The sequence below is a fragment of the Vombatus ursinus genome, unplaced genomic scaffold (genome assembly GCF_900497805.2).
Source record: "Vombatus ursinus unplaced genomic scaffold, bare-nosed wombat genome assembly UNPS02011369.1, whole genome shotgun sequence".
Classification (NCBI taxonomy): Eukaryota; Metazoa; Chordata; class Mammalia; order Diprotodontia; family Vombatidae; genus Vombatus; species Vombatus ursinus.
This window is the reverse complement of record NW_020951147.1, coordinates 2,843,578-2,867,568: the sequence shown is the minus strand read 5'-3', so window position 1 is coordinate 2,867,568 and position 23,991 is coordinate 2,843,578. Positions and strand designations below refer to the sequence as shown.

Genomic DNA, 23,991 nt, shown 5'->3' with positions numbered 1-23,991 from the left:
CGTGCCTTTCTTTGTCTATTGGCACATTTAGTAACATAAAATCTATTCTGCTGAAATTGGTTCCTAAGATACAGCTTGATAAGGTATAATATTTCTTTCTATCCCTGATCCAGAAGTCTTTAACTTAATTTTGTTTTCTGGCAATGATCCTAACCCAAAACAACTGGACATATTAGAATTGTCACTTTTTTTCTTATAGTTGAACCCTGTGTCCCTGTGTCTTCGCCCCTGCTAATCTGCTAATGCAGTAAATTGGAAGATCGCTGTTCCCAGGATACCCTGTAATGGGCAAGGAGCCACAGAGAAGAACGTTTTTCTTTTAGTTTTTAAGCTTTGGTTTGAAAGGTAAGGCCTTTTCTATTCTCAGTCCCTTTAACTGTCTCCCAGTCCCAGGGGGGAGGGTGTAAAAGGTCCCGAGGTGCCCATCATCTCAGCTGGCTGCTGTAGGGCACAGGAGATGAGAGGGGAGCCTGCTCTCAGCTGGGCTTGCTCTGCCCTGCAAAGCCCCTTTCGGTATTCACGTCCGGAACCAGAACCACTTGTACCAGGCAGTCGGTCTCTGGGTCAGAGGACAGTCCAGGGAGAACTGGCCTTGCTCATCTGCTGGAGAGAGTTTGGCTTGTTAGCTCCTGGTCTGCAGGACTGTACCAGAGTCCTAAGTTCCACCTTTTGAACTTGGTTTTACCGTCATTCGGTTAATTATTATTTTACTTGCGTGTTTGGTTTGTTTTGACCTTGTTTGGGTGATTTTTTTTTTCTTTGCAGAGTGCTCAGGTGACAGTGTTAGGTGTGTCTGTTTCCATGGAAGAATAGAGAAAAACTTCCTGCCTTAACTTGGCCTGTTACAGTATAATTCTGCTAAGGAAAGCTGGAAACCAGTTGCCTTTCCTGCAGAATTATGTGTCACCCCCCATCATGTTTAGCTTCTGGTCACCGTGTTCCAAATCTTGGAGTTGTTCGTGACGTCTCCCTCTCTTCTCTGGATCCAGTTGGTCATGACCTCCTGCCCAGGCCTCTAGGAACCACTCTGATTGAGGCCTGTTGCCGCCCTTTGGGCGCCTGCTCTCTGCCTGCTGGATGGCCACCTTGCCCCCTCCCCTCCCCTCCCCTGCCTTGCACTTGGGAAGAAAGCCCTTTTCTGCTCCTTAGTGCAGGTGCTTAATGATGGCCCAGCTGCTTGTTGATGCTTCTGACTTTTTTTTTTTTACACACCCCAGTGGGAGCCTTGACTTTGTTCTCTTCCAGTTACTTCGTCCTTGATTTGAAGAGCGTGTTCTGGCCTGTCAGAGTGGGGCTTTGTCTGGATCCCGCCCTCTGGGTCATTGCCAGACGAGATCCCTGGGGCACCCCACTCGTGACTTTCAGGTTGAGATCAGGCCCTTCAGCTAGGCCCAGACCTTCCCCCCCAGTTCTGCAGCTCTCCATTTTGTCCACACCTGTGGCATTCTGGGTACTTTGCCTCCGTCGAGGCAGCTTGTCTCTACAGTATTTCCTCAGCCGTCAGTCTGGTAATTGTCCAGAGAAACCCAACCAAATGAGATGAGGCTCCTCCTGAAGCCGGGCTGGCTTTTTGTCATCACCTCACCATTTCCTCTGCCAGATCGTCCCCAAGTACATGGTGGGGACGGGTTCTAGACGATTGTCTGAGATCAGAGCCGAGCTCGCTGGCCTCGAGCTTGCCGCCTCCTGTCTCTGGGTCATCTCTTGCCCGCCTCTGGTGCTGCGGCACGTCTCCTTCCCTCGAGTCTTTCCCCTGTGGCATCTGCTCCTGGGGTGGAGGGCACACGGGCCTAGTGGCTTCCACGCAGCGAGGGAGCTTGGGGCACCCTCCCTTAGTCGTTATTTCTCTTGGATTTCCATCGTCCCTGTTGTCCATTTTGATTCTGCTCGGTCTGGAGCTCATTCTCTCTTTTTAGACGGCGTGTAGTTCTGCTTTCTCTTCATCTCTTGTGATTGTCCTATTCTAACGCTGGCGGCAGTAGAGGAGATCCACAGGAGATCCTCCACCAAGGGAGACCGAGGCAGATCGCTGGAGATCCCAAGGACCTGATGCCACTTGAGATGGGTAGATGAGAGCTGCTTCGTGTGCTGGCTCTGGGGACCTGAGCACCTGTGATTTCTCACTACCCCCCTCCCCTCGCCCCGTCCTAGGAAGGGCCTGATTTGAAAGCCGGGCCAGGGACTGCACACCCTCAGGATGCAGGACACGGCCTCTTCTTTCCTCCGGTGGCCCTTGGCTCTTGTCTCGGTGTTGCTGTGATTCAGAGTCCCTTTGCTGTCCTTCCCACTCGTTCTAGTTTTCCCCCTTTGTGTCTGTTCCCTTAACAAGCTCCCCTTGTCTTAGACCGTTTTCCTCATCTAGTGCTGTGAGGAACTTGCCTCTTTTGGAAAGTGCTGTCGTGTTCTGACACTGTGTGTTCCTTCTCCTGTTCCCTGACCAGGCCAAGGAATAGACGTTTTCCTTGTTCTTCCTCCTTCTTTGCAGTTCCTACTGAGAATGCTCTCCTCCTTGGAGGCAGCGTCTTCTGTCTGCATCACGTCTGCTACGGACATCTGCTTGCCTCCGGGTCTCGGCCCCTCTTTGCCCCATTCCTGCCCTCCTCCTCATACGTTGGGATTCCAAGCTTATCCACCACCTCTTCAGCTCCTCCTGGAGATGGCCATCCTCTAAATCTTGCCATCAGCCTCAGCTGCTGCCTCCAGCAGTCCTTTCATCTTTCCTTCACCCAGGAGAAGGGGCAAACGCAGCTCACGAGCCAAGAACACATTATCCTGTGTAGCCTGCTGCCTTGGCCTGTCCTTTGTCCTTCCTGCTCTAGCATCCTCGTGGGTTCTCATCTTGACCCTGTGATCACTCAGTTCATTTGTAAAAATACTTCTGCAGACCTTGTTTTTAATCCCCTGCCTCTCCCCCAAACCCCAGCCCCTGGGCTGTGGAGCCTCCGTGCCTGCTTGGTTCACTGGTGTTGGTTATTTCATCTCTATTTTGCCCTGACCTGCAGCGTGGCACTTAGTTTGCTTTTCCATCTCCCACGCTCTACGGCAGCCATTCCACATGGCTCTCTTTTGCAGAGACATTCACCTCCCCCTTCCCGCTTGTTGTTCGCCCCCAACCCTTCGGCATCAGCACCCCCGTCTTCCTTCTTTGATCGAGTCTGTGGCCAGTGGGCCACTCCGCTCCTTGCCAAGCCTTGCATCTATCCCATCATCTCCTCGGAAGGTTTGTCCCATGAATGGTCTCCCCCTTCCCTCTGCATCTTACAGATGTGTCTAGGTCTCCTGCGCTTGAAAAGACTTTTCACTGCAGCCTGCCGTCCTCCAAGCTTATGTCTTGTGGATCTTCTCCCTTTGACAGCCCGACTCCCAGGAAGTAGCCAGCATTTCCTGGTGCTTACTTTCCCCCCTTAGTCTTTGTCACCTGGCCTGCTGCCGCACTGCTCGGCCCGTTTTCTCAGTCTTCACTCTGCATTCTTCTCGTTCGGTAGTTTGGGAAATTGCCGAGCAGCTCCTCAACCTGGAAAGGGTTTTTCCTCCTGGTCCTGCCCTCCCTTTGTCCCCTGGCGCCTCACACTGGGGGCCCCCTCATGGCTGGGGCAGTGTCACTGGCCCGATCCCACCAGGGATCCCATTGCACAGCGGCAACCTCCTGGTCAGGTCTTCCGGCTGTTAAGTAGGAAAGTATTCTAGTAGTGCCAGCCGTTGCCCCATCCTCTGCCCTCCCAGCCGTCCTCCATGCTACTGCCAAACTTGGCTGCCTTCTTAGGAGCTGTGGTCATGGCCTCCCTCTGCTCAGAACTAGGTGGGGCAGTGGATAGAGCACCGGCCCTGAAGTCAGGAGTACCTGAGTTCAAATCTGGCCTCAGACCAAACACTTGACACTTACTAGCTGTGTGACCCTGGGCAAGTCACTTAACCCCATTGCCTAGTAAAAAAAAAAAAAAGAGGCTTGGGTATTTCCTCTTTCCTAGGGCTCATGAGACCCTGCACAGTCCAGCTGTCTCTGCTCTCCTCCCCCCATGCAGCTCTCCCTTTGCCTCCTTCATGGCATGTGGACCTGGTTCTCTGTGCCTCAGGTGGCCAGCTTCTCCTCTCTCCAGCTCTTCCTTTCAGGCCTGGCCTTGACAGCAGCCCCCGGGGTCACACAGAAGGACCTCTGGGGTGCCCGTCTGGCTTCTGTCACATTTTTATTTGGCTCATTGTGTCCCAGTTACCTTTTAACCTAGTTTGGACGGTTGTGGGTGACGTGCCAACACTTCTGCTTTATAGCACAAATAAAATTCTGCTTTATCTGCGAAACTTTCCCCTTAGCTGCGACTCTGTCACGTCACTATGTCATGTCGCCCCGTCTCTCTGCTGTGCTTACGGTGGCGTTTGGTTATCCGGGATCACCCTGTCCATGGCTGGATGGTAAGCTCCATGGAGGCAGGGACCGTGTATCCAAAAACATCAAATGTGCTGGACTTGATTGGGCTCTTTTCTTTCAGAAACATACCATCCTGATGACATCATCTCTCTCCTCTCCCCTCCTTTCCCCTTATGGAAATTATTCACAGCCTTCAAAGACCCTTAGGGTTAGGTTGGGGTCTGGTCTGACGGTCAGACCTAACCCCTGAACAGATCTGTTGATAACTGTAGCAACAGTAGCCCCATTTATAGGGCTTTTTACAAATGTTAGCTCTTTTGCTCCTCCCAGCAGACCTGGGAGGCAGGTGCTATTATCATCCCCATTTTACAGTTGTGGAAACTGAGGCTGACAGCGGAGAAGTGGCTGGCTGTGGGCCGCACAGCTAGGGAGGGCCATGGCTGGCTCCAGACACTCACCTGACTGCTCCGTCTTCTCTGAACTCCTCTTGGGTCATGGACTTCGAACGCTTGGGTGGATAGTGCTTTCTGTCACTGTTTGCACGGTTATGTGATGATGAGGTAGAAAGAAGAGTAGGGGGAATCGATACCTGTTTTTGGTACCATCTTGGACCCTGGGCTCGGGGGCCACAGGATGAGGCTCTGGTTTCTCATTAGCAGGACAGATGTAATCATCCCCAAGGGAATAGCTGAGAACTAGCCGCGGAGAACGTTCTTGGGTTTGCCATGTCGGATGAGGCTGGGTCACCCCTTGGTGGTAGTCTTTGTCTGTGCCCGGCTGCTTGAGGGCAGGCCCCAAATCTTTGGGGGTTCGGGTTTTCCCTTCTTACTAGACAGGTGGAGCTGTAGAGCCCCCTGGAGCTGGTCTCAGGTGATTCTTACCCTCAGAGACTGCTTGACATTGGAGGGTCTTCACGCAATAGAAACTGTGGTGCTTTGGGCACATTTCCTGGGATCTGTGTAAGAAAAGCTGTTAAATAGATTCTGGTGGTGTTTGGCCTCTTCAGTCTGAGGCTTTGGGGTAAAGTTCCTTTGTGGAGACCTACAAAGAAGGTGCCTGCCTTAAGACATTGGACCAGGGAGGTGACAGTGACGGTCCTGGCCCCCGCTGTCACTGGGGAGGCCCCTCAGGGTTGCTTTTCATCTCTATCTCTGTTCATTCCTTTGGTGCTCCTTAATCCTCTTCCCAGAGATAAAATCCCTAATGCAGTGCTGTTATATCTTATATTAATATGTTAGTGCAGTGAGTCAGTTATTATATCTGAGCTCTGGCCTCCAGATTATTCCATTGTGTCTGTAGATTTCCTTCCTTTTGTCTTTTTTAATAACTTCTGCAGTAAACTCACCTGTTCTTCTTGAGCAAGATGATTCTGACTTTTGTTTCTGTTTGGAGATTGCCCAGTGGCAAAGCAAATCCTGGGGGAAAGTACTGAGACGTCAGGGGCCCGTGCAGGGCTGTGGCCCACCATGCCCGTCTGTACGGACGCCTTGGCGCGGCTTCTGTCCCCCCCTTCCTCTCTCCCAGTCAGACCTGGGTGGCGGGCGGGCCTGTTGCTCAGGCTCGGTGGATGGAAGAAAGCCCAGGTGTCGTGTTAGGGTGATGGGCTATGATGAAATAGCAGCTGTGCATTTAAGAAGGGAAAGCTTGGGGAAAAAAACAAACCTTTCCTGAGACTTTGAATGGTAGTTGAGTGCGAAGAATTGCTGGACCTTGAAGTCCAGAGACCTGGTTTCTGATTTTACCCTGGATACTCACCAGCTCCTCCCCCAGAGCATGGGCAGGTCACTGGGGACCTGGAACCCTGCCGTCCTGGGTGACTGGGACAGGACAGGGGTGCCAACTGCTCCCCGGTCTGTATAGGCCATGGGAAGGGGCTTTATCACTGTGGTCTGTTCTAGAAGCTTGTACAGCAGGATGCTGGGGAGGGCTCCCTGCTGACATCCTGATGGCCTCAGGACTTGGTCTGGGGGCAGACTTTGGGGGGAGCAAGTGTTGACTGAGTCACATGGCCGGCCAGCTGGTTTTCTGTTCAGCATAGCTTTTCCCAGGAAGCTATGGCTCCTCTGATTTGCACGTTTCATTTGGTGTATGCTGTACGGGCGCTGGGTGGCACCATAGTGCGTAGAGCACTGGCCCTGAAGTCCAGTCTGGCCTCAGACACGCCTGGCTGTGTGACTCTGGGCAAGTCACTGCGCCCTGTTTGCCTGTTTCCTCATCTATAAAATGGGGCTCATCCTAGTACTTACCTCCTAGGGTTGCTGTGAGGATCCAGCGAGGTCCAGTGCCTGGCACTGAGTAAGCCCAGGCCTAGGTGAATGTTAGCTCTTAGCATCACCATTGTCATCATTACGTTGCATTCACTGTCCCCTTTCCAGCTGGAAGCCTGGTGTGAGTATTTCCTTTGATCTGGGAGCACTGGACAAGAATTCTCATGGTCAAACCCACTGTGTCAAGATTTGGGATTTGAAGGATTACACTGAGTCCTTTATGAAATTATTCAGACATTACACAAATGCTCGAAAGGATGTTGTCATCACCTCCTCTTGACGTGGAAAGTATAGATTATGTTTAGAATAGGCATGGGATTGGACTTTGCAGTAATTCTTTGAAGATTTTCACCTCCCCATTAGTAGTTGTGTTCACCAGGATTCTAATGGCTTTCTCTGGCACATGTTATGGCATTATTTTTCCTTATTCGAAGGGACCTGGGCTCCTGTTGAAAAGTGACGGAATAAACTGAACTCTGCACCTGGCCCCGGCCGAGAGAGACAGAGACAGACGCCCTAATGGCAGCTCGCCCGGGAGGGAGTTTCTGAGAGAACTCAGGGACATGTTTGCAGTAGTATGCTTCTTCATTATTTAATTTTTCTTTTAAATGGAGTGATCAGCTTACAGCCTTGGAAATGTGTCTTTGTTCATTTAGTGTACAAATAGAAAATTCTGTCATTTTCAGTTATTTTAATGGTGGACAGGTTTTTATCATAAATACCTTCACATCAGGGAATTGAGTCTCCTAACAGCTTTATTATTTGATGGTAAAAATGTTTATTCAATGAAAACAAGTTGTTGAAGAATTTAACTTCCCAAATTATACCAGTGTTTTGTGTGCCCAGGCACACATGTGTGCCTTTTCGTGTGCAGGTTGTATACCTGTGAGTGTGTTGCCCATGCATGCAAGCATTTATGTATGGGTCTGCACTAGTGCTTGTGCCTGCCTGTTTGTGTGTTCCTGTGTGCATCTATGTGTCTACGTTGTACTCTCAGAGACAGGATGGTCAGCCCCTAGTTCTACTTAATGGGGTTTTATCTTGAACTAAAAGGATTACCAGAAAGGATTCTTCAGTAATAGTGGCCTTCTCAAGGCCATGAGGAATTCTCTGTATTGAACAGCTTTGTGCTATGGAGAGTTCTCCCTAGAAGAATGTGCCACCCAAGGGTGACAGTCATTGGGGATAGCTGTTTACATTGTAGGGAGGGGAGGCACGATAGAAGTGGGGTCTTTGTATTTCCTTTGTCCTTCCTTTATCAGAAACTGCTCACTAAAGTAATGTCCCCCGAAGAATCCACATATGAACCACAGTGAAGAGAGGTGTGGGTGTATGTAGTGAATGCCTAGTACCTTCCTCTGGTCCATGCTATCTTCAGAGTTCTTTAAAAAATCAGCCTGCCTGTCTTTCTGTCTGCCTGCCTGCCTGTCTCTCTGCCTGCCTGCCTGCCTGTCTGTCTGCCTCCCTACCTGTTTGTCTGTCTGCCTGCCTGTCTGTCTACCTCCCTACCTGTTTGTCTGTCTGCCTGCCTGTGAGTTTGTCTCTCTGCCTGCCTGTCTGCCTGCCTGCCTGCCTGCCTGCCTGCCTGTCTGTCTGTCTGTCTGCCTGCCTGGCTGTCTCTCTGCCTGCCTGTCTGTCTGCCTGCCTGCCTGTCTGCCTGCCTGCCTGCCTCCCTACCTGTTTGTCTGCCTGCCTGCCTGCCTGTCTGCCTGTCTGTCTGCCTGCCTGTCTGTCTCTCTGCCTGTCTGCCTCCCTACCTGTTTGTCTGCCTGCCTGCCTGCCTGTCTGCCTGCCTGCCTGCCTGTCTGTCTGCCTGCCTGTCTGTCTGCCTGCCTGCCTGCCTGCCTGCCTGCCTGTCTGTCTCTGCCTGCCTGCCTGTCTGTCTGCCTGCCTGTCTGTCTGTCTGCCTGCCTGTCTGTCTCTCTGCCTGCCTGTCTGTCTGTCTGCCTGTCTGCCTCCCTACCTGTTTGCCTGCCTCCCTGCCTGCCTGCCTGCCTGCCTGCCTGTCTGCCTGCCTGCCTGTCTGTCTGCCTGCCTGCCTGTCTGTCTGCCTGCCTGCCTGTCTGTCTGCCTGCCTGCCTGTCTGCCTGCCTGCCTGCCTGTCTGTCTCTCTGCCTGCCTGCCTGCCTGTCTGTCTGCCTGCCTGCCTGTCTGTTCATATCTGAATTGGGGAAGAAAACATTTTTCCTCGGAGCATGAGATGACTGGTGTTGAGGAGTACAGGACGTGAAGCTGTCAAGTGCAGGCCCCCTTCGCTTTACAGAGGAGAAACCTGAGGCTAGCAGCTCACATTTGTGGCCACGGGATTTGTTGCCTTCACTCGACCAGAAGTAGGAAACCTTTAGGAAGCCCCAAAGCTGCTCCTTTGCCCTTAATTTGTCAGTGTTGTATTTCTCTTTCTCGGCTTGCTCTGGGGGAATCACAGATGATCATGCCCACGGAGGAGCTCGGCTGTTTCGTCACTCAGTGCCCCTTTCTGAATTCAGGGGAAGTGTTGCTCTTCTGGAGGTTTCTTTCCTCTCAATTCTTTTAGAACACTTAGTTGTGTGTGAAGGCCTGCTTCCTGTAGCACTCGCCATTTCAGGTTAATCCTTCTTTTCCCCTTGAGAGCCACCCGGGAAGGATGGCGCTTGGGGATGTCTGTCAGTGGAGTCGGCGTCAGAGGTTTAGGCCTGCCATGATGCTAAAATTGGAAGCTGAGACAGAGGCAGTTTGAAGTTGGCCTGCTCCTGAGTACCACTTCCTGGTTCCTGGTCCATCTCCCAAACATTTTGAAGTACCGTGGTCCTAGCTCTCGCAAGGATAAAATGCCTTCTTCCAACTGCCATTGAGGCTTAGATGTTGCTGCCTGGGCCGCTGGATGGTCAGTGACTTGCTCAGAGTCACACGGCCAATGTGTAGATCGCATTGATGAGGCTGGAGGGGCACTCTCACTTGGTAATGAGGCCTAGAAGTTCTCGTTTTGTAATAGAACACAGTGGGGAAAATAGAAATCCTGCCAACTTGAGGCTAGCAGATCTTCTCTGTATATGTGTGAAAGCCAGCTCTGTGAATAGTACTCAAGCTCCCAGGAGTTAAACCAAGCGAGCGGCAGCTGGAGGGCCAGCCTGTGGATCCGGAGAGGCAGGATTTGCCCTCCACCAGGTGCGCATGCAGGCTGTGGGACCGTGGGCAGGTTACTGCTGTTCTCTGTGTCCTGGGGGATTCTGATCCACTGGAGGAGTCCTCGATGACTGAGGTCCAGATTTTTGGAAGTGAAAATTTAAGCTGAGGACTGGGATCTCATTAATAATAGTTTTGTGTTTCTAAGCAGCGCGTTTCAAAAGTCAGTGAATCCTGATGAGAAGAGTGGAGTTCTTGACACATTTGAAGACAGCTTTCCTGGGGTTCGTTTCCCTTTGTGAAAGTGATTCCTTTATCACAAGCTGTGTTTTGTAGCCAACTTTTCTGGAACAGATCAATATTATTGTGTAAAAAGAAAAAGCTCATCTGAAAACTCAACAAAAAGCTTTTTTAGCAACTCCTTCCCGGTGTGGAAATGGCCTCCATGTGCCATTTTAATCTACAGGTATCACAGTCAATTTAAAAATCTAGTTTGTCAGTAACTTGACGTCAAGAATGGATATTTTTATGAAGTTATCAGAAAAACAAGGCATTAATAAAAACTTTTCTTTGATGGTTGGCTTCTACAGTTGCCATGGCCAAAATGCACATCCTTCTGCTCCTGCGTTGGCATCTAGCTTCTCCTGAACTGTGAAAGGCCTTTAATCCTGGCATTGGGCCTGCCCTCTGTGCCTGTGAAAGAATAACATGCTTACTATGTGCCAGGTGCTGTGCTAAGTGCTGCACAGTTGTTTGATTCTGACAGCCCCTGGAGGTAGAGGTGATATTAAACAGGCAAACAGAGTTTGAGTAACTTGCCCAGGGTCACACAGCTAGGAAGTGTCTAAGGCTGGGTTTGAACTCGGCTCTTCCTGACTTTTGGCCCAGAACTCTATCACCCAGCTGCTCCTTGGGCTGTTTCCACACTACATGGAGACCTCGGAGGACTTGAGGGACTAAGTTGGGGGCCACAACTTCTGAATAAGTGGGCCCTAAAAATTGGATCTGTTAGCCTAGTTCAGCAGTTGGCTTTTGTGTTTAGTGCTTTGAGTTGGGTGCACAAATCAATAAAAATTGAAGGTGCAGTAGCACTGGTTTCATGAGAAATCGTGGTTTGAAGTATGTGATTCACTGTTTGGGAAGGACTGGTGGGCTAAGCTTTGGGAAAGGTATTTTTAATTTTGAAGAAATTTCTGTTGCTGTCTTAGAGATCTAGAGTTCCTGCATGACTTGTCAATAAACATTTATTAAGTGCCTACTGTATGCCAGGCACTGTGCTCTGTGCAAGGATAGAAATAAAAACAAAGACAATTCCTCCCCTCAAGGAGCCTGCAATTGGGGGGGTGGGGGAGGAGAGTGGGGCAATGAGGTGCCAGGGGCCTGGGGGAGAAGGCAGGCCAAGCAGCCTGTAAGAGAGAGGACCTCTGGGCTCAGTGTGGGCCCCACCCTCCAAACCCTGGGCCACTAAGCTGCCTGGGGCCTGGGGAGAAGGCCCACCACTTCATTTCTTTAACCTCTCTCACTCTGCCCCCTTTTACTTCTTTATTCGGTCACTCCTCCAAGCAGAGAGCCATAGCTCTGTGTGAGCTCCCAAGCCGGGCTTGTGACAGCCAGGTGTCCCAGGAAGCTGCCTTATAGCCAGATGGGGACTCGCGGACCCTTTTATTGAATGGATTGGAGGTTTGGGTCTTGGCTTGTTCTCTCCCAATTCCTGGTGGCTGGGTCAGCTGTCTTTGCGTTGCACCAGGGAAGCCTGACAAGGCAGTTGAACCTAATGGATCAGGTGGACCTGGTGAGTGACCAGCAGCTTGTGGTCCCATTGCCTCTGAAAGAACGTCTTCAGCTGAGAGTGATAGTACTTTCTACCAAAGCTTCATTCCGGGAAATAGGCACCATCTTACAGCTGTTAGTGCCAAGGAGCGATGGAAGATGCTGTCCTTAATGTGGTTTGATGGGGTGCTGAGTTGTCATTCTCCTGATTGTGATCCTTTGTTAAAAGTTCTTGGGGCCTTAGTGGATCATTGAGATTCCAAGGGCATTAAGGCAAGCTGCTTTGTGAGGATGGTTCATAGAGCTCATTTTGAAGTAAATAAAGATGTCTTACTCTAGTGTGTGATTTGAAGTTGTCTACAGTAGATACAGAACCTTCTCCACTTTGTAGCACTGAGCTCATTTGATGAAGACTGTTTTGGGGCTGGGGAATGGCTCCGGTTTTAGGTTTGCTGCTCAAGTTGCCTCAGAAATTGAGGAGAGATGACTTCTTCATATCCACTTAGAGACAGTACTGAAAATATCGCCAAAATTGGTTTCCTGGTGGTTTCTCTGATTGGCAAAAATGAACTGTTTTCAGAAATTCCACAATACTCCAAAATCTCTTGGGCAGAGTGGGAGTGCTTGAGGGCAGGGGCCTCGTGGTGTTTCTCTTCTATCCCTCTGTGCCTAGCCCTGAGCTTAGTGAACTCTTGTTATCGATGGTCATTGCTGAGGGTACACTTGAAGAAAACATGGCCTGCGTGTAAACAATTATGTCTGTAAACAAGGCACTTAAAGATTCTTGTTTTGATTCTCCTACCTAAACTAGCAGTATGGTTGCTGTATCAAGGGGAAAATGTGCCACAACTGGAACCAGCCAGTGCCATGTTCTTCTTGTTATTATTTATAGCCATGAGCTTGTGTATAAAAACAGGTCATGCTTGGTTCATTCCACCTTCAAATGTTTTTTAAGTTCAAAGAGTTTAAAAATAAAGACTTTCTATTTTGGGGGAGAAGGGGGGTCTAAAGAAAAAATCAAATTTATCTACTAAAAGTCTTAATTGTTTTAACTCTGGATAAAAGTTTATTTTATATATAATGGCAGTTTGGGATTTTTTTATTATAAACCTGAACTGATTATGTGAAAGGTGGGAAAATTGTAATATATGGAGTTAATTTTGTGAACTATTTTTCCATTTCTTTAGACCAGCATGTTTTGGAAATTTGATCTTCACTCATCATCCCACATAGACACACTTCTAGAGAGAGAAGATGTAACATTGAAGGAGTTAATGGATGAGGAAGATGTTTTGCAAGAATGTAAAGCTCAGAACCGCAAACTTATTGAGTTTCTGTTAAAAGCAGAATGCCTTGAAGATTTAGTCTCATTCATTATAGAAGAACCACCTCAAGATATGGATGAAAAAATCAGATACAAGTAAGAAAATATAATCTTCGTTTTGGAGTGGAAAGAGAAGGAAGGATGAAGCGACATTGTCCTCGAGAATTTATCTGTACAAAGAATATTGTTGTGCTGATCTGGGAGTGGCTGTGCAGCATTCCTGCAGGCCAATTCCTGGCCCTGTTTTAAAGATTTAGAATCCTAATTTGAGACTGATGCCAGTGATGTTTAAGACCACTTTGTCCAGGAGCAAGACAGCATATTCAAGGGAGCTGCAAAGTCATAGCTAGTACTTTAGGAAAATCTCCTTTCCAGGCTGGATGGCAGGCTCTTGGGCTTGAGCATCCTGGGACGTTCCCCCAGGGGTGGAGTGGAGCCTTCCTGTCTGCATGGGGCCTGGTGTCCTTGACGAGGGTGGCCTCTCAAACACCTGGTTATCTTGCTGACAGATTTTGGGGGGCAGTTTGAGTTGGTAAGGGCAAACCCCCAAGTATACCTGACTGAAACCATAAAAACCTAGATTTCAATTAAAATAACTTGGACAGTGGGGTGGGCTTAAAGGGGCTGTGAAATTGGGGTTAAATTTTAAGGTTCGTGATAATTATTTACAAGAGAATTTTAAGGATAGATCGCTGCTTAGAGACAGATGAGTCTGAGCCACATCATATAATCTTAAAATTGTTTCAATTCATAAGCATTTATTTTCTTCTTTCTTCTTCCTTCTTGCTTTCTTCCCATTTCTCCCCCCCCCCTTTTTAAACTTCCCCCCCCCTTAAAAACAAAAACAAAAAATAGCCCAACAAAATCTTGAGCAGTCCATGCTTTCTGAGCACTTCTGGGTGTGGGTTAATTGCACATATTTGATTTGATATGGGAGATTTCATCACCTGGTTCCCCAGGTGCTAAGAAAAACCTTTGTGGGAAGTTGTGACCCCTCGATAAGAGAAGACCTACGTTCTTACGTCACTGCTGGGCAGGTTCACCCATCTCTCAGGATTTCTAATGTCCTGAGTTTATAAAAGTAAGACCCTGATTCATTCCATACACTCACAAAATTCTTAGACTGCAGTATGTAGGCTTGGTGGCACCGAGCTGGCAGTGAGGATGTTGCAGCCTGGTTCCTTGACTACCTGTTAGCTTGGGCTGTTTACTTCCTTAACTCTTTCTGGGTCTTGGTGGCCTCATTTGTAAAATGAGGAGCTTGATACGGTCTAAGGTTCCTTGTAACTGTAAGTAGCTATGAAATTCTTAGAGAAAAGGCAGAAGGGAGAAGAGTTAGGTTTTTAGGCACCACAGTTAGAAAAAGAGAGGATCTTTAGGCTGGGGGAAGGGAGAGAACTCAACAAGAGAGTCATGGTAATGGGGGATCCATTCCTACAGTACCAGATGGGCAGTGGACCTGGTCAAAGAAGCGGGATCAAATGGGGGGTTCTCTACCCCCACCCCCCCGAGTAATCCTATCTACTTTACAAATAAATTATTGCAACTTTGAATTTGCCCATTTCATGGGGTAAGAGATTGCCCAGGCTTGACACAACTCCTTCTATGACCAGAGAGTTGTGAGCAGCACAAAGAGACTTTGTCTCCACCTTATCAGTTTAGAATGGGGTTCTTGGGCTCTAGGCTACCCAGATGTCTACCCTGTGCTTAACTCAGTAGCTAGCACGGCTGCTTCCGGGCCTTTGGTCGATCCATCTTGGCTGATTGGAGAACGCGCCTCATTCTCTCTCTATGCCGTGTTCTTCATCAAGTAGGCAGGGAGTCTGTGGGTGCAAGAAAGGATACAAGGCCTTGGATGTGAGGGTGTTGGGGGTGTTTCTCTGAGCACATTACTTACTCTTTCTGAACCTCAGTTTCCTCACCTGCAAAGTAGAGACCATGCTGTCTGTACTGTTAGTTTTAGATTTGATGTCTGGATGATAAGATGGTGTGTGCAAGTGTGAGCAATTACTCTGCAAGGAGGTGGCCATTCACTTTTGTACTTCTTCTGGAGATGGAAACGTACGAGCACATAGCCACCAAATGCCCACTAAGGTTTGGGAGCTGCAGACAGACAAAGGATAAAGCCTTTGACTCTGGGTTTATTTGGGATCTAATGGTCACTGAATACTTGAGGCTGGTCCAGAGCTTCCTCTAGGCAGAAACGACACTGACTTTCCAGTCTGTGTAACGGTGGGAGCTGGCCCCAAGAATTCTTAGAGTAGAGTGTGAGTGACCAGTTGGCCTGGCTATGGCCTTTTCTCATAATCCATGGCCTGGCCTTGCCACTGCAGCAGGTCCAGAGGCCTTCTGAGAGATGTTGGGAGCTCCTGTGGCATCGGCCTGCCGGCCAGCAGGCCGCGGGCTCGGGCTGCGGCTCAATTTGGCCACATAAACGAGAAGCACTGAATTTCATGGCGAGTTACTGAACCTGTGGCTCAGAAGCTTTGACCCGTGTTAGACAGCCCACCTTGTACAGAGGGGTTGGCTGGCGTTGTGCCCTGTGTTTTCTCCAATGTTTAAAAAAGGCAGCATAGAATCTTTGTTGCATTCTGTTATCCATTTTCATCTGTAGATGGGAAAATACTGTGTCTTCACTTTTTCTCGGACTCTGAACTGATGTTTGAGTAGTTACAGGCATTTTAAGGAAAGCTTTCTAAGTTTTGTTATTTGGCATGTACTTGTCTGTAATACTGGTCTGTGACTGTCTGATGAGAGGAGTGTCCTGTTCTTCTAGGTACCCAAATATAGCTTGTGAATTGCTCACTTCTGATGTCTCTCAGATGAACGATCGATTGGGAGAAGATGAATCTTTGCTAATGAAACTGTATAGCTTCCTCCTCAACGATTCCCCTTTGAACCCTTTACTTGCCAGTTTCTTCAGCAAGGTGCTAAGTATTCTCATTAGCCGAAAACCAGAACAGGTAAATAATCTTTTCCCAAAGGTAAGTGACTGCTAGCAAATTGTCTTGTTTGCTTGAGTATTCTGAATCTGCCCGGGTTTTTAATTAAAATTTAAATATTTATCTTTAGAAACGCCTGATAATTTATACTTGAATTTTCTTCACAGCTTCTCACTTAAGTTATTAGCGTAAACCTTTTGATTGGTTGATAAAGTGTACCCCCACCTGGAGGTATTAGAATCTTGGGTGGAGAAAGGTGTGTGCAAATTTGAGGGATAATTTCTCATTGTGGAGAGACACAGAATAATGGAGGATACTGAACGGTGGACTGTGTGTAAGTAGGACCTTCGAAAGCCATTAACGTATAGAACAATCATAGCATCATGTAGACTAGAAGTAAAACTCAGGTATTTGTTGGCGTCTTGCTCTTTAGCACTCTGGCCGATGACGGGAGCCCTGTTCTTCAGGGATGTCTCGTACAAAGAAGGCCTGCAGACAGGTCCGCTGAAGCGATGCCTTAGGCCCTGCTACAGATCATACTGCCAGATGGTGAGGGCACAGAGATGCCAGGGCATCCTTTCTGGGAGCACAGCCCCAGCACGGGAAGGTGCTTGTGCTTCTGCCAGCAGACAGGGAGGACGCAGTCTTCTCCTCCATCTCCTCAAACTCTAGCCTAGAATGGCCAAGTGCGGATCTCATTTGTGCAGAGAACATGTTTCTACTCCGCCGTGGGCTCCTCTCCAGGCCTTGCTTAGCAAGGTCATGTTCCTAAAGGTCATTGGAATTAAGGACCATTTCTAGTAAACACGTGTGATTTAAACCCACAAGGATGCATGCTTCAAAAGGCAGCTCATTTGTCCTCACTTGCCTCACTTTGGTAGAAGTTAGAAGGTGCTCCTGTTTTGCCCTCTGGCTGTCACCTCCTCGTTAGATTGTTCCTAGCAGTTCTTCAAAGGAGGAGGAAGGGGGGGTGATTTTTTTTTTCCCCCAAAGCACCCCCCCCCCCCCGCCTGCTTGGGGCTGTTTCTCTTGGGCTCCCATAGTGGGCAGCCACATTTGGCAGCCTCTTCAGACAAACCCCTGTGATGTGGAGCTTTGGGAGTCTGTAGTCTGGAGCGGGGCTTCTTAAACTTTGTCCCCTGGTGACCCCTTTTCACATTTCAGCAGCGTTTGTCGGCGTTGTGTGAAGGCATGCGCAGTGTAAAATGTGCGTGCTTTGTGTTCAGAACCAAAGCTGCAGTGAAGTCGTGAGATGCAACGCGGGCAAGCCCGCCAGAAACACCTCGAATTCATTATGCATTTGATTTTTAATTAAGTTTTGGTCGTTGCACGTTCAGAAACATTTTACTGTTGCCAAATATGCCCCATATGGGATCGTCACCCACAGTTTAAGAGGCACTGGTCTAGACAGAAGAGACACCAGCTGTATGTGATGAGGGCAAGGGTAAAAGCATTGCCTGAAAGTGCGACCTAGGACCTTAGGTGATACTTGACATTATATGGCGTTAGGGTGAGGCCAGACCTCCAGAATGAATCATGGACGAGGCCTGTTAAATGGTGGAGCTGGGGATCCCCCCGTGTGGCGGTCAGCTAGTTCTGGCCTCGTGTCTAGAGGGCGAGATGGTCGATTGCCTGTAGTGGGGTTTATGGCCTTGAGGTTCTGTGTTGGTGAAGGGGACTTCACTGATGGAGGGAGCTGTTGAGAGTGTGGGGGTGGGGTAGGTTAGGGAGTCAGGTGGACTTAGCAGAGCTAGAGGGGACAGGATCTGATTCTAATTGGCATCGGCCAGTTATAGCGTTAGGCTTGTTCACCCTGCGTGTGGACTCAGGATAAAACCAGCAGAGTGGAGAAGTTGATGTGCTGATGTGTGTGCTTAAGGTGTGCCTGGGGACTCCAAATAGGGAGGCCCTTAAGCTGTGGCAGGGTGTCTGACAGCTTATCTTAATGCAGCCTAGCACTGGGGATGAAAAACTGACGTGTCGTTCCTAACCGTGACCTGAGAATGGATCAGTAATGGAGCAGTTTTTCTCTCCTTTCCCTCAGATTGTGGATTTCTTAAAGAAGAAGCATGATTTCGTAGACCTCATCATAAAACACATAGGAACTTCTGCTATCATGGATTTATTGCTCAGGCTACTGACTTGTATTGAACCTCCCCAGCCCAGGCAAGATGTGTTGAATGTGAGTACCATTGTGTGTTGTTTTTTTTGTTTTGCCAAGGAGTCTTAGCATTTTATTTTCCCCCAGTTACATGTAAAAACAATTTCTAACATTTGTTTTTAAAACTTTGCGTTCCAAATTCTCTCTTTCTCCCTTCCCACTCCCACCCCCCTTTGAGAAGGCGAGCAGTTTAATAGAGGTTATACATGTGGAGTCATGCAAAACATTTTCATGATAGTCATGTTTTGAAAGAAAACATATACCCAAAAAAACCCTCAAGAAAAATAAAATTAAAAAAGTCTGCTTCAGTCTGTATTCAGACACCATCAGTTCTTTCTCTGGGGATGGACAGCATTTTTCATCGTTAGTCCTTCAGAGTTGTCTTGGATCATTGTATTGCTGAGAACAGCGAGGTCATTTATGGCTGTTCATCTTACAATATTGCTTTCACTTTGCATCAGCTCATGTAAGTCTCACTGCTTTTCTGAGAGCATCCTGCTCTCTTCATTTCTTATAGTACAATAATATTCCATCAGTGAACCTGTGACGAGGGTCCCCCCTCCACTGTGACTGCAAGCTCTGTCATGCTGGTGTTCCTCCTCACCCTGGGATTGCCACCCAGGGCTGGTGACCTAGATCTGAGTGTGGGCAAAGCAACAGAGTCCTGCCTCAGTGCTAGCAAAGAGACCCCTTTAATCTCCTTCTGACCAGTTGTTTGACCCCCTTACTGGCTGTGGGCTGAGAGCTCTGGAAGCAGCAGCAGCAGCTGCTGATTCAGTGGCTGCCCAGGCCTGCTCTATGCTTGTAATACAGGTGTTTAAGGTGTACCTTTCTTTCCTGAAAGCTGTTGTAGTAGGGGGAAGGCAGCAGTCACAGTGACCTTGCCATAGTCACAGGTGAGGATGACGATCTCCCTGGTACGAGGAGACGTTCAGATGTCTCAGAGCCTGGATGTCCCCGGGATGTTTGAGAGCTAGAATCTCTGCATCAGACTTAGGTGCCTGGCCCAGCCTGGAGGGACTTAGGATTCTCGTAGGAGTATGTTCTGGCAGGCTTTTGAAAGAGTTAACTCATTTTAAGTGCTGTCTGGTAATGCGAATGCCTCTCCTGGGAGAAGAGGAAGAGCTTTCTTGCACTCAGGTTATAGACGTGCTGCAGCAGGTGCCGGGTCGTTGGAGCACAGGGCCGTGGGAGACTTTGTTTCAGATGGGCAGGCCTTTCTTTGGGGTGGATGTACTTCTTGGGTAGTGGCAGGTGTCACAGGGGATTTCAGGAGCTCTTGGTCTGGGCCTTTGCATCTCAGCCTATCTCGTCTAGTCTCTCTTCGTTCCCTTCATTGCCTTCCTTCAGAAATATTTCCCAGTTCATCATCGCACCTCTGATACTTTCCTTGGTGGGAACCCTATGTCTTTGGAAATGAATTTGGATTGCACGTGGTCATCTGAATTAAAGATCTGAAGAGCTCAAAGGAAATACAGACGGGCCCGTGAGGGAGAGGTCTGTCAGGTTGTGCCTGAAGGTCAGTCGGGCACGTTCTGTGGAAGTGTGGCGGTCTGAGGCCAGTGTCTTTGGGGAGGTGGCCCTGCCAGCATATGTGGGAAGCCTGGGCTGCGCCTACTGAGAAGGGGCTGGCAGTGGGGGCTTCTTGGAGGAAGCACCTCTGTGGAGGGTTGGCATGTGCTACACGAGGAAGTTTCTGTGAGGCCCGGGGAGGTTTCCACTCTGAGAAGCAGCCTGGAGCCAAGAATTCTCTGGGAAGAGTGTTGGATGGTTGATCGTAAGGAAAGGAAAGACTGTTTCAGCTTTGGGGAGAGGTGTTCGGATGGCATTATCTTTTGGGTGTTTCCCAGACGGTGAAGGGAGATGGTGAAAAGGAGGAAGGGTGGATGTGTTTCGTTAGGTCCCGGGGATCCTGCCCCAGAATGGCAATCTGAAGAGTGACTTGACCGCACTGAAAAGTGGTGATCTGCCTCTTGCTCCAGGTGTTTGGTCGGAGTTGCTGGGCAGTTGTCTTCCTGATGTCCCATTCCCAATTTCTTGTCGTGTTGGGTTACCCTTCTCTCTAATAACATTCCTTAATTCATTCCATAATCTTCCATTAAGCACCCGCTGTGTGCAGAGCTCTGGGGCTCATTCTGGGGATTCCGAAAGGACGCTGCCCTCCCTCACAGAACCGAGTTTCACTGGGTAGAAGCTGTGGACCGTCATGGGAGAGTGCTTGAAGAGATCCGAGGGAATCCAGGAAGCATTTCCACTCCCGCCATTGTTTTCAGCTGGTTCAGGGATGCCTTCCTGAGCCTCAGATGCTGAAAGTCACAGGATCATAGGTGTAGAGGCCAGCTGTTCAAATGCCTCCTGTGCAGGAGGGAGGGATGGGGGCTCAGACGTCTGATTGACATGCCCAGTGTTGTACAGGCAGAGGTGAGGATGGAGTGCATTCCGGGCAAAGACACAAGATCTAGGATCACCGAGTGCTCCAGTTTGCCTAGCACAGACATGAGGAAAGGGTCGTATCAAGCTGTGAGGGCCTGCAGGAGCCATGTGGTAGAAAGCCTTCGATGCCCAACCTGAGCAGCTTCTTTGGCCTAGAGGCCGTGGGGAAGACAGTGGGCATTCTTCAGCTGGGCCGTTCTGGGCTCAGACCTTTGTGGCGGAGTCCTGAGCGTTTGCTTTTGTGGCATTCGGTCTATTAATCGTTTGGGTTCACACTTTCCTCTTCAGGAACAGAAGTCTCACCCTATTTTCTCTTCCCCCTCCTTTCCATTTATAGCCGACTGCAGCTGGCTCTGTAGGTTGGTACAGGGCTTTGGGATTTCTTAGTTACATACACTGCTTATATTTTAGGATCACAAAATTCAGAGCTCGAGGGAACCATAAAGACTGAGCTCCCTTGTTCCCCATATGGGGCCTGATGATGCCGATGCTAACCCCAAACCCTCCAGCTACCAAGCGGGTGCTCTCCCCAGCCCACCCGCCCTCCCAGTCGGCCAGGCCAGCTCGCTCATCTCATCCCCTGTCGGCAGCTCCCTTAGCTATTCTTGTTCAACTGCAGCTGTTGGTTTTCTCCTGCTTTCCCATCTTCTTTGAGAAAACAGAGCTAGCTTGGGACCCGAGTGTGATTTCACAGGTCTAGGAAAGGCATCTAACAGGGCTTCTCTCTCTACCAACACAGCTTAGAGCATGTGAGAGCCAGGTGGTCCAGAAGCACAAGGGAACCCAGGGCTTCCTGATTCTAGTCAGGATGCCACCGTTGGTATCCTTTACTTAGGGAACATTCTTTTTACTGAGCTTTCTTTTGTCTTTTCCCTTATGTCTCTGTGGCACAGACCTTTGCTTTCCCTAAATAGACTGAGTGTTCTTATTAAGTCTATATTTTCTTCATTTCTCAGCTGTCTCCCTCCTTTACTCCTTTCCCTTTCTTCTCCCAATTTATATTCCCTCAGCTTTTCTTTATTTTAGAAATTCTAAATTCTGACAATTTCATCATAATCAAAGAAAGAGGCAAAGGCTCAGTTTCCTCTTGGGTAAAATCAGGGTAAAAGAAGTGGTTTCAAAAGTCCCTTCCAGTTTTCTTGGACCCTCTGGTTCTGAGGCTCCCCATTCCCACCAGAGAAGTACTTCCTGAACAAAGATAAGTGGGTGATCTGGCAGGCTGACTTCCGTAACTCCATGATGCTCAAACTTTCTTCCCACTTTTTTTTTTTTTACATTAACCCTTTCTTGGATTAGATCTCTAAAAATACCCATCATGAGGCTCAGTTTTCTTTAACTATAAAGTTTTACAAAAAGTATTTTCCTTTAGCCATTTAACCCTGAGACATGATGCCATTTTGCTCGTTCTTACTGAAGGTCCTAAAGCAAATCTTACGGAAGGTTCCCGAAGCAAGTATATGCGTTCCTCCCTCTGTTCTTCTCCCCTTTTTGTTATTTCTGACTAGCCTTTCTGATGGATTTTAATCCTATATTCTGGTCCTGTGAGTTATTCCAAGTTGTAACTGTTGGGTAATTGGCACTAGGATTTGGGGCATTCTTGGGCTTGTTTCATACTGTTGTTTCTGATCTTATGTTTGCTGGCATTTGCTTTGGAGAACTCTCAAAAGTCTTCTGTCATTCAAAGTCAGAGAAACATGGAATATACTTAAATCTGACGGGTGAGGTTGTCCAAATAGATTTCTCTTTTTTGAGGTTTGACCAAGAGTACTTCATTATTGTGATAACCTTTCTGTTATGTGTTTTACAGTGGTTAAATGAGGAGAAAATCATCCAGAGGCTTGTGGGAATAGTTCATCCGTCTCAAGAAGAAGATGTAAGTGCTACATGTATGAGCATGCAAAGCTTGGTCTTCCCAGTTTGACAAATGGGCTGCTACCTCGCATTGTGACTGTGCTCAGAGTGGAATTTGGAGGAACATCGATAATCCAGCATCAGGGAAGCCAGCAACTTCTTAAACATATCCAAGTGTTCAAATAGGTCTTTTTGATAGACTTAGTTTAAGGATCGTGATTTCCACTGTTGATGTGGACTTCTGGAGCCCGCCCAGGGGATGGGAGGCTGAATGTGGCCCAGATGCGAATTATGGTTTCCAGAACAACTAACAAAGAACAGCCTGGTGCTTTTGCTTGGGACTGTATAGCGTGTGCCATCTTGGTGCAGCTTGGCACTTGAACATTCTTCGTATTGTTCAAAAGAGTGTCCTTCCTCTGTGTCTTAAACGTGGAAGGCGCTTAGAGAGAGAATTTAGAACTTGGGAAAAAAAAGTCTCTGTGCTTTAAAAAAAAATTTTTTTAACCACCTTGGTAGGTGCTTGATAATCATTATTGTCACCATAGCCCACATTTACATGATGCCTTAAGGCTTGGGTTCAGCCTTTTGACTGAGTCCAAGCTTTTTTTATTAAGGGGATTTGTTCTGTGATGTTTGGATTCACTCAAAGGGCCTCACTTGAGGACCTAGAGGGCCACATGTGACCTCAAGGCCGAAGGTTCCCCACCTCCTGCCTTAAGGTTTGCAAAGCATTTTACAAATACAGTTACCCCTTCCACGTTGCAACTTTCGTGGTCTCAATATCTCACCGGTTGGCATAAGAAATTAAATGGGAATTTGGGGGCAGTTTTGTGGAAGCCGCAGATGACACAGAAAAGGTTTAGAAACTCAGAAATGCATAAAATATATGTATGGTATTGTATAATATCAACCCAAATCTTATAATAAGGTATTGTAAACACCCATGAAAGAAAAAGAAAATATTCAGACTTTGTCTGTGGGTCAAAAAATTTTACATGGATTTTCCAGATTGCGGGGGCACTGTGCCCCTGATCCCTCAAGTGTGGAAGGGATTATTGTATTCTTTCATTTTATCCTCACAGCAGTGCTGGGGAGAGGAGAGGCAGTTAGTTGCCATTTTGCAGACAAAGAAACCAACCCATACAGGCTAATTGACTTGCCCAAGGTCACTCAGCTGGTAAAGTCTGAGACTGGATTTGAGCTCAAGTTCTATGGATTTCAAATCCAGCGCTCTTCTTGACTCTGCTGCTACCTAAGTCAGTGCTTCTGGGATTGGATTCTAAAATATAGCACCAGCAGTAGGTGTTTTACTTTATGTTTATTACAAATGACAAGTATTTGTAAGGAACAGGATAGCATAACATGAGTGAATTATAACTTTATTTTACATCATTGAATATTTGCTGAGCATAGTCACTCTGTTTGGGGCTTGGGAGTGGCACATGTTACAAAGAACGTAGAAGCCCCTATCCCACCCTCAGTTTGCCGTTACATTTGGAAGGTACTCTTTGATGACCTAGGATCATTGTGATTATTGCCTCTGGGAAGAGTTCACTGTCAGAGAGCGATGAGGCCCACCAAGAGGTGCCAGGACTCCAGCCCGAATGAGGGAATAACTTGGAGATCATTTGCTGGATGTTTTTGAGCAGAACAAATTGATTGTTCACCAGACCAGTGAGTAAAATGCCGGGTCCTGGAAAGTGTCCAAGGAGAGGCCCGGCTCCCCAAGGCATGGCCCTGCGGCGTCAGCGCCAAGCCCCTGACCAGGCTGCCCCCCC

General features: G+C 48.3%; 1 protein-coding gene across 2 annotated transcripts; it reads left to right on the top strand.

Moving 5' to 3' along the window:
* Window positions 1-203: 203 nt before the first annotated feature.
* On the top strand, window positions 204-23,985 carry LOC114038787 (serine/threonine-protein phosphatase 6 regulatory subunit 3-like). 2 transcript variants are annotated; one of them, XM_027856231.1, is made up of 7 exons: window positions 204-345; window positions 7,065-7,205; window positions 12,690-12,922; window positions 15,603-15,789; window positions 17,813-17,950; window positions 22,170-22,235; window positions 23,734-23,985. In XM_027856231.1, exons 2-7 carry the CDS (start codon window positions 7,194-7,196, stop codon window positions 23,782-23,784), a joined length of 687 nt encoding a protein of 228 aa, XP_027712032.1. In that variant the 5' UTR covers window positions 204-345; window positions 7,065-7,193; the 3' UTR covers window positions 23,785-23,985. The 2 variants fall into 2 exon arrangements, with proteins under 2 accessions (XP_027712032.1, XP_027712033.1); XM_027856232.1 differs by lacking the exon at window positions 7,065-7,205.
* The last annotated feature ends 6 nt before the right edge of the window (window positions 23,986-23,991 follow it).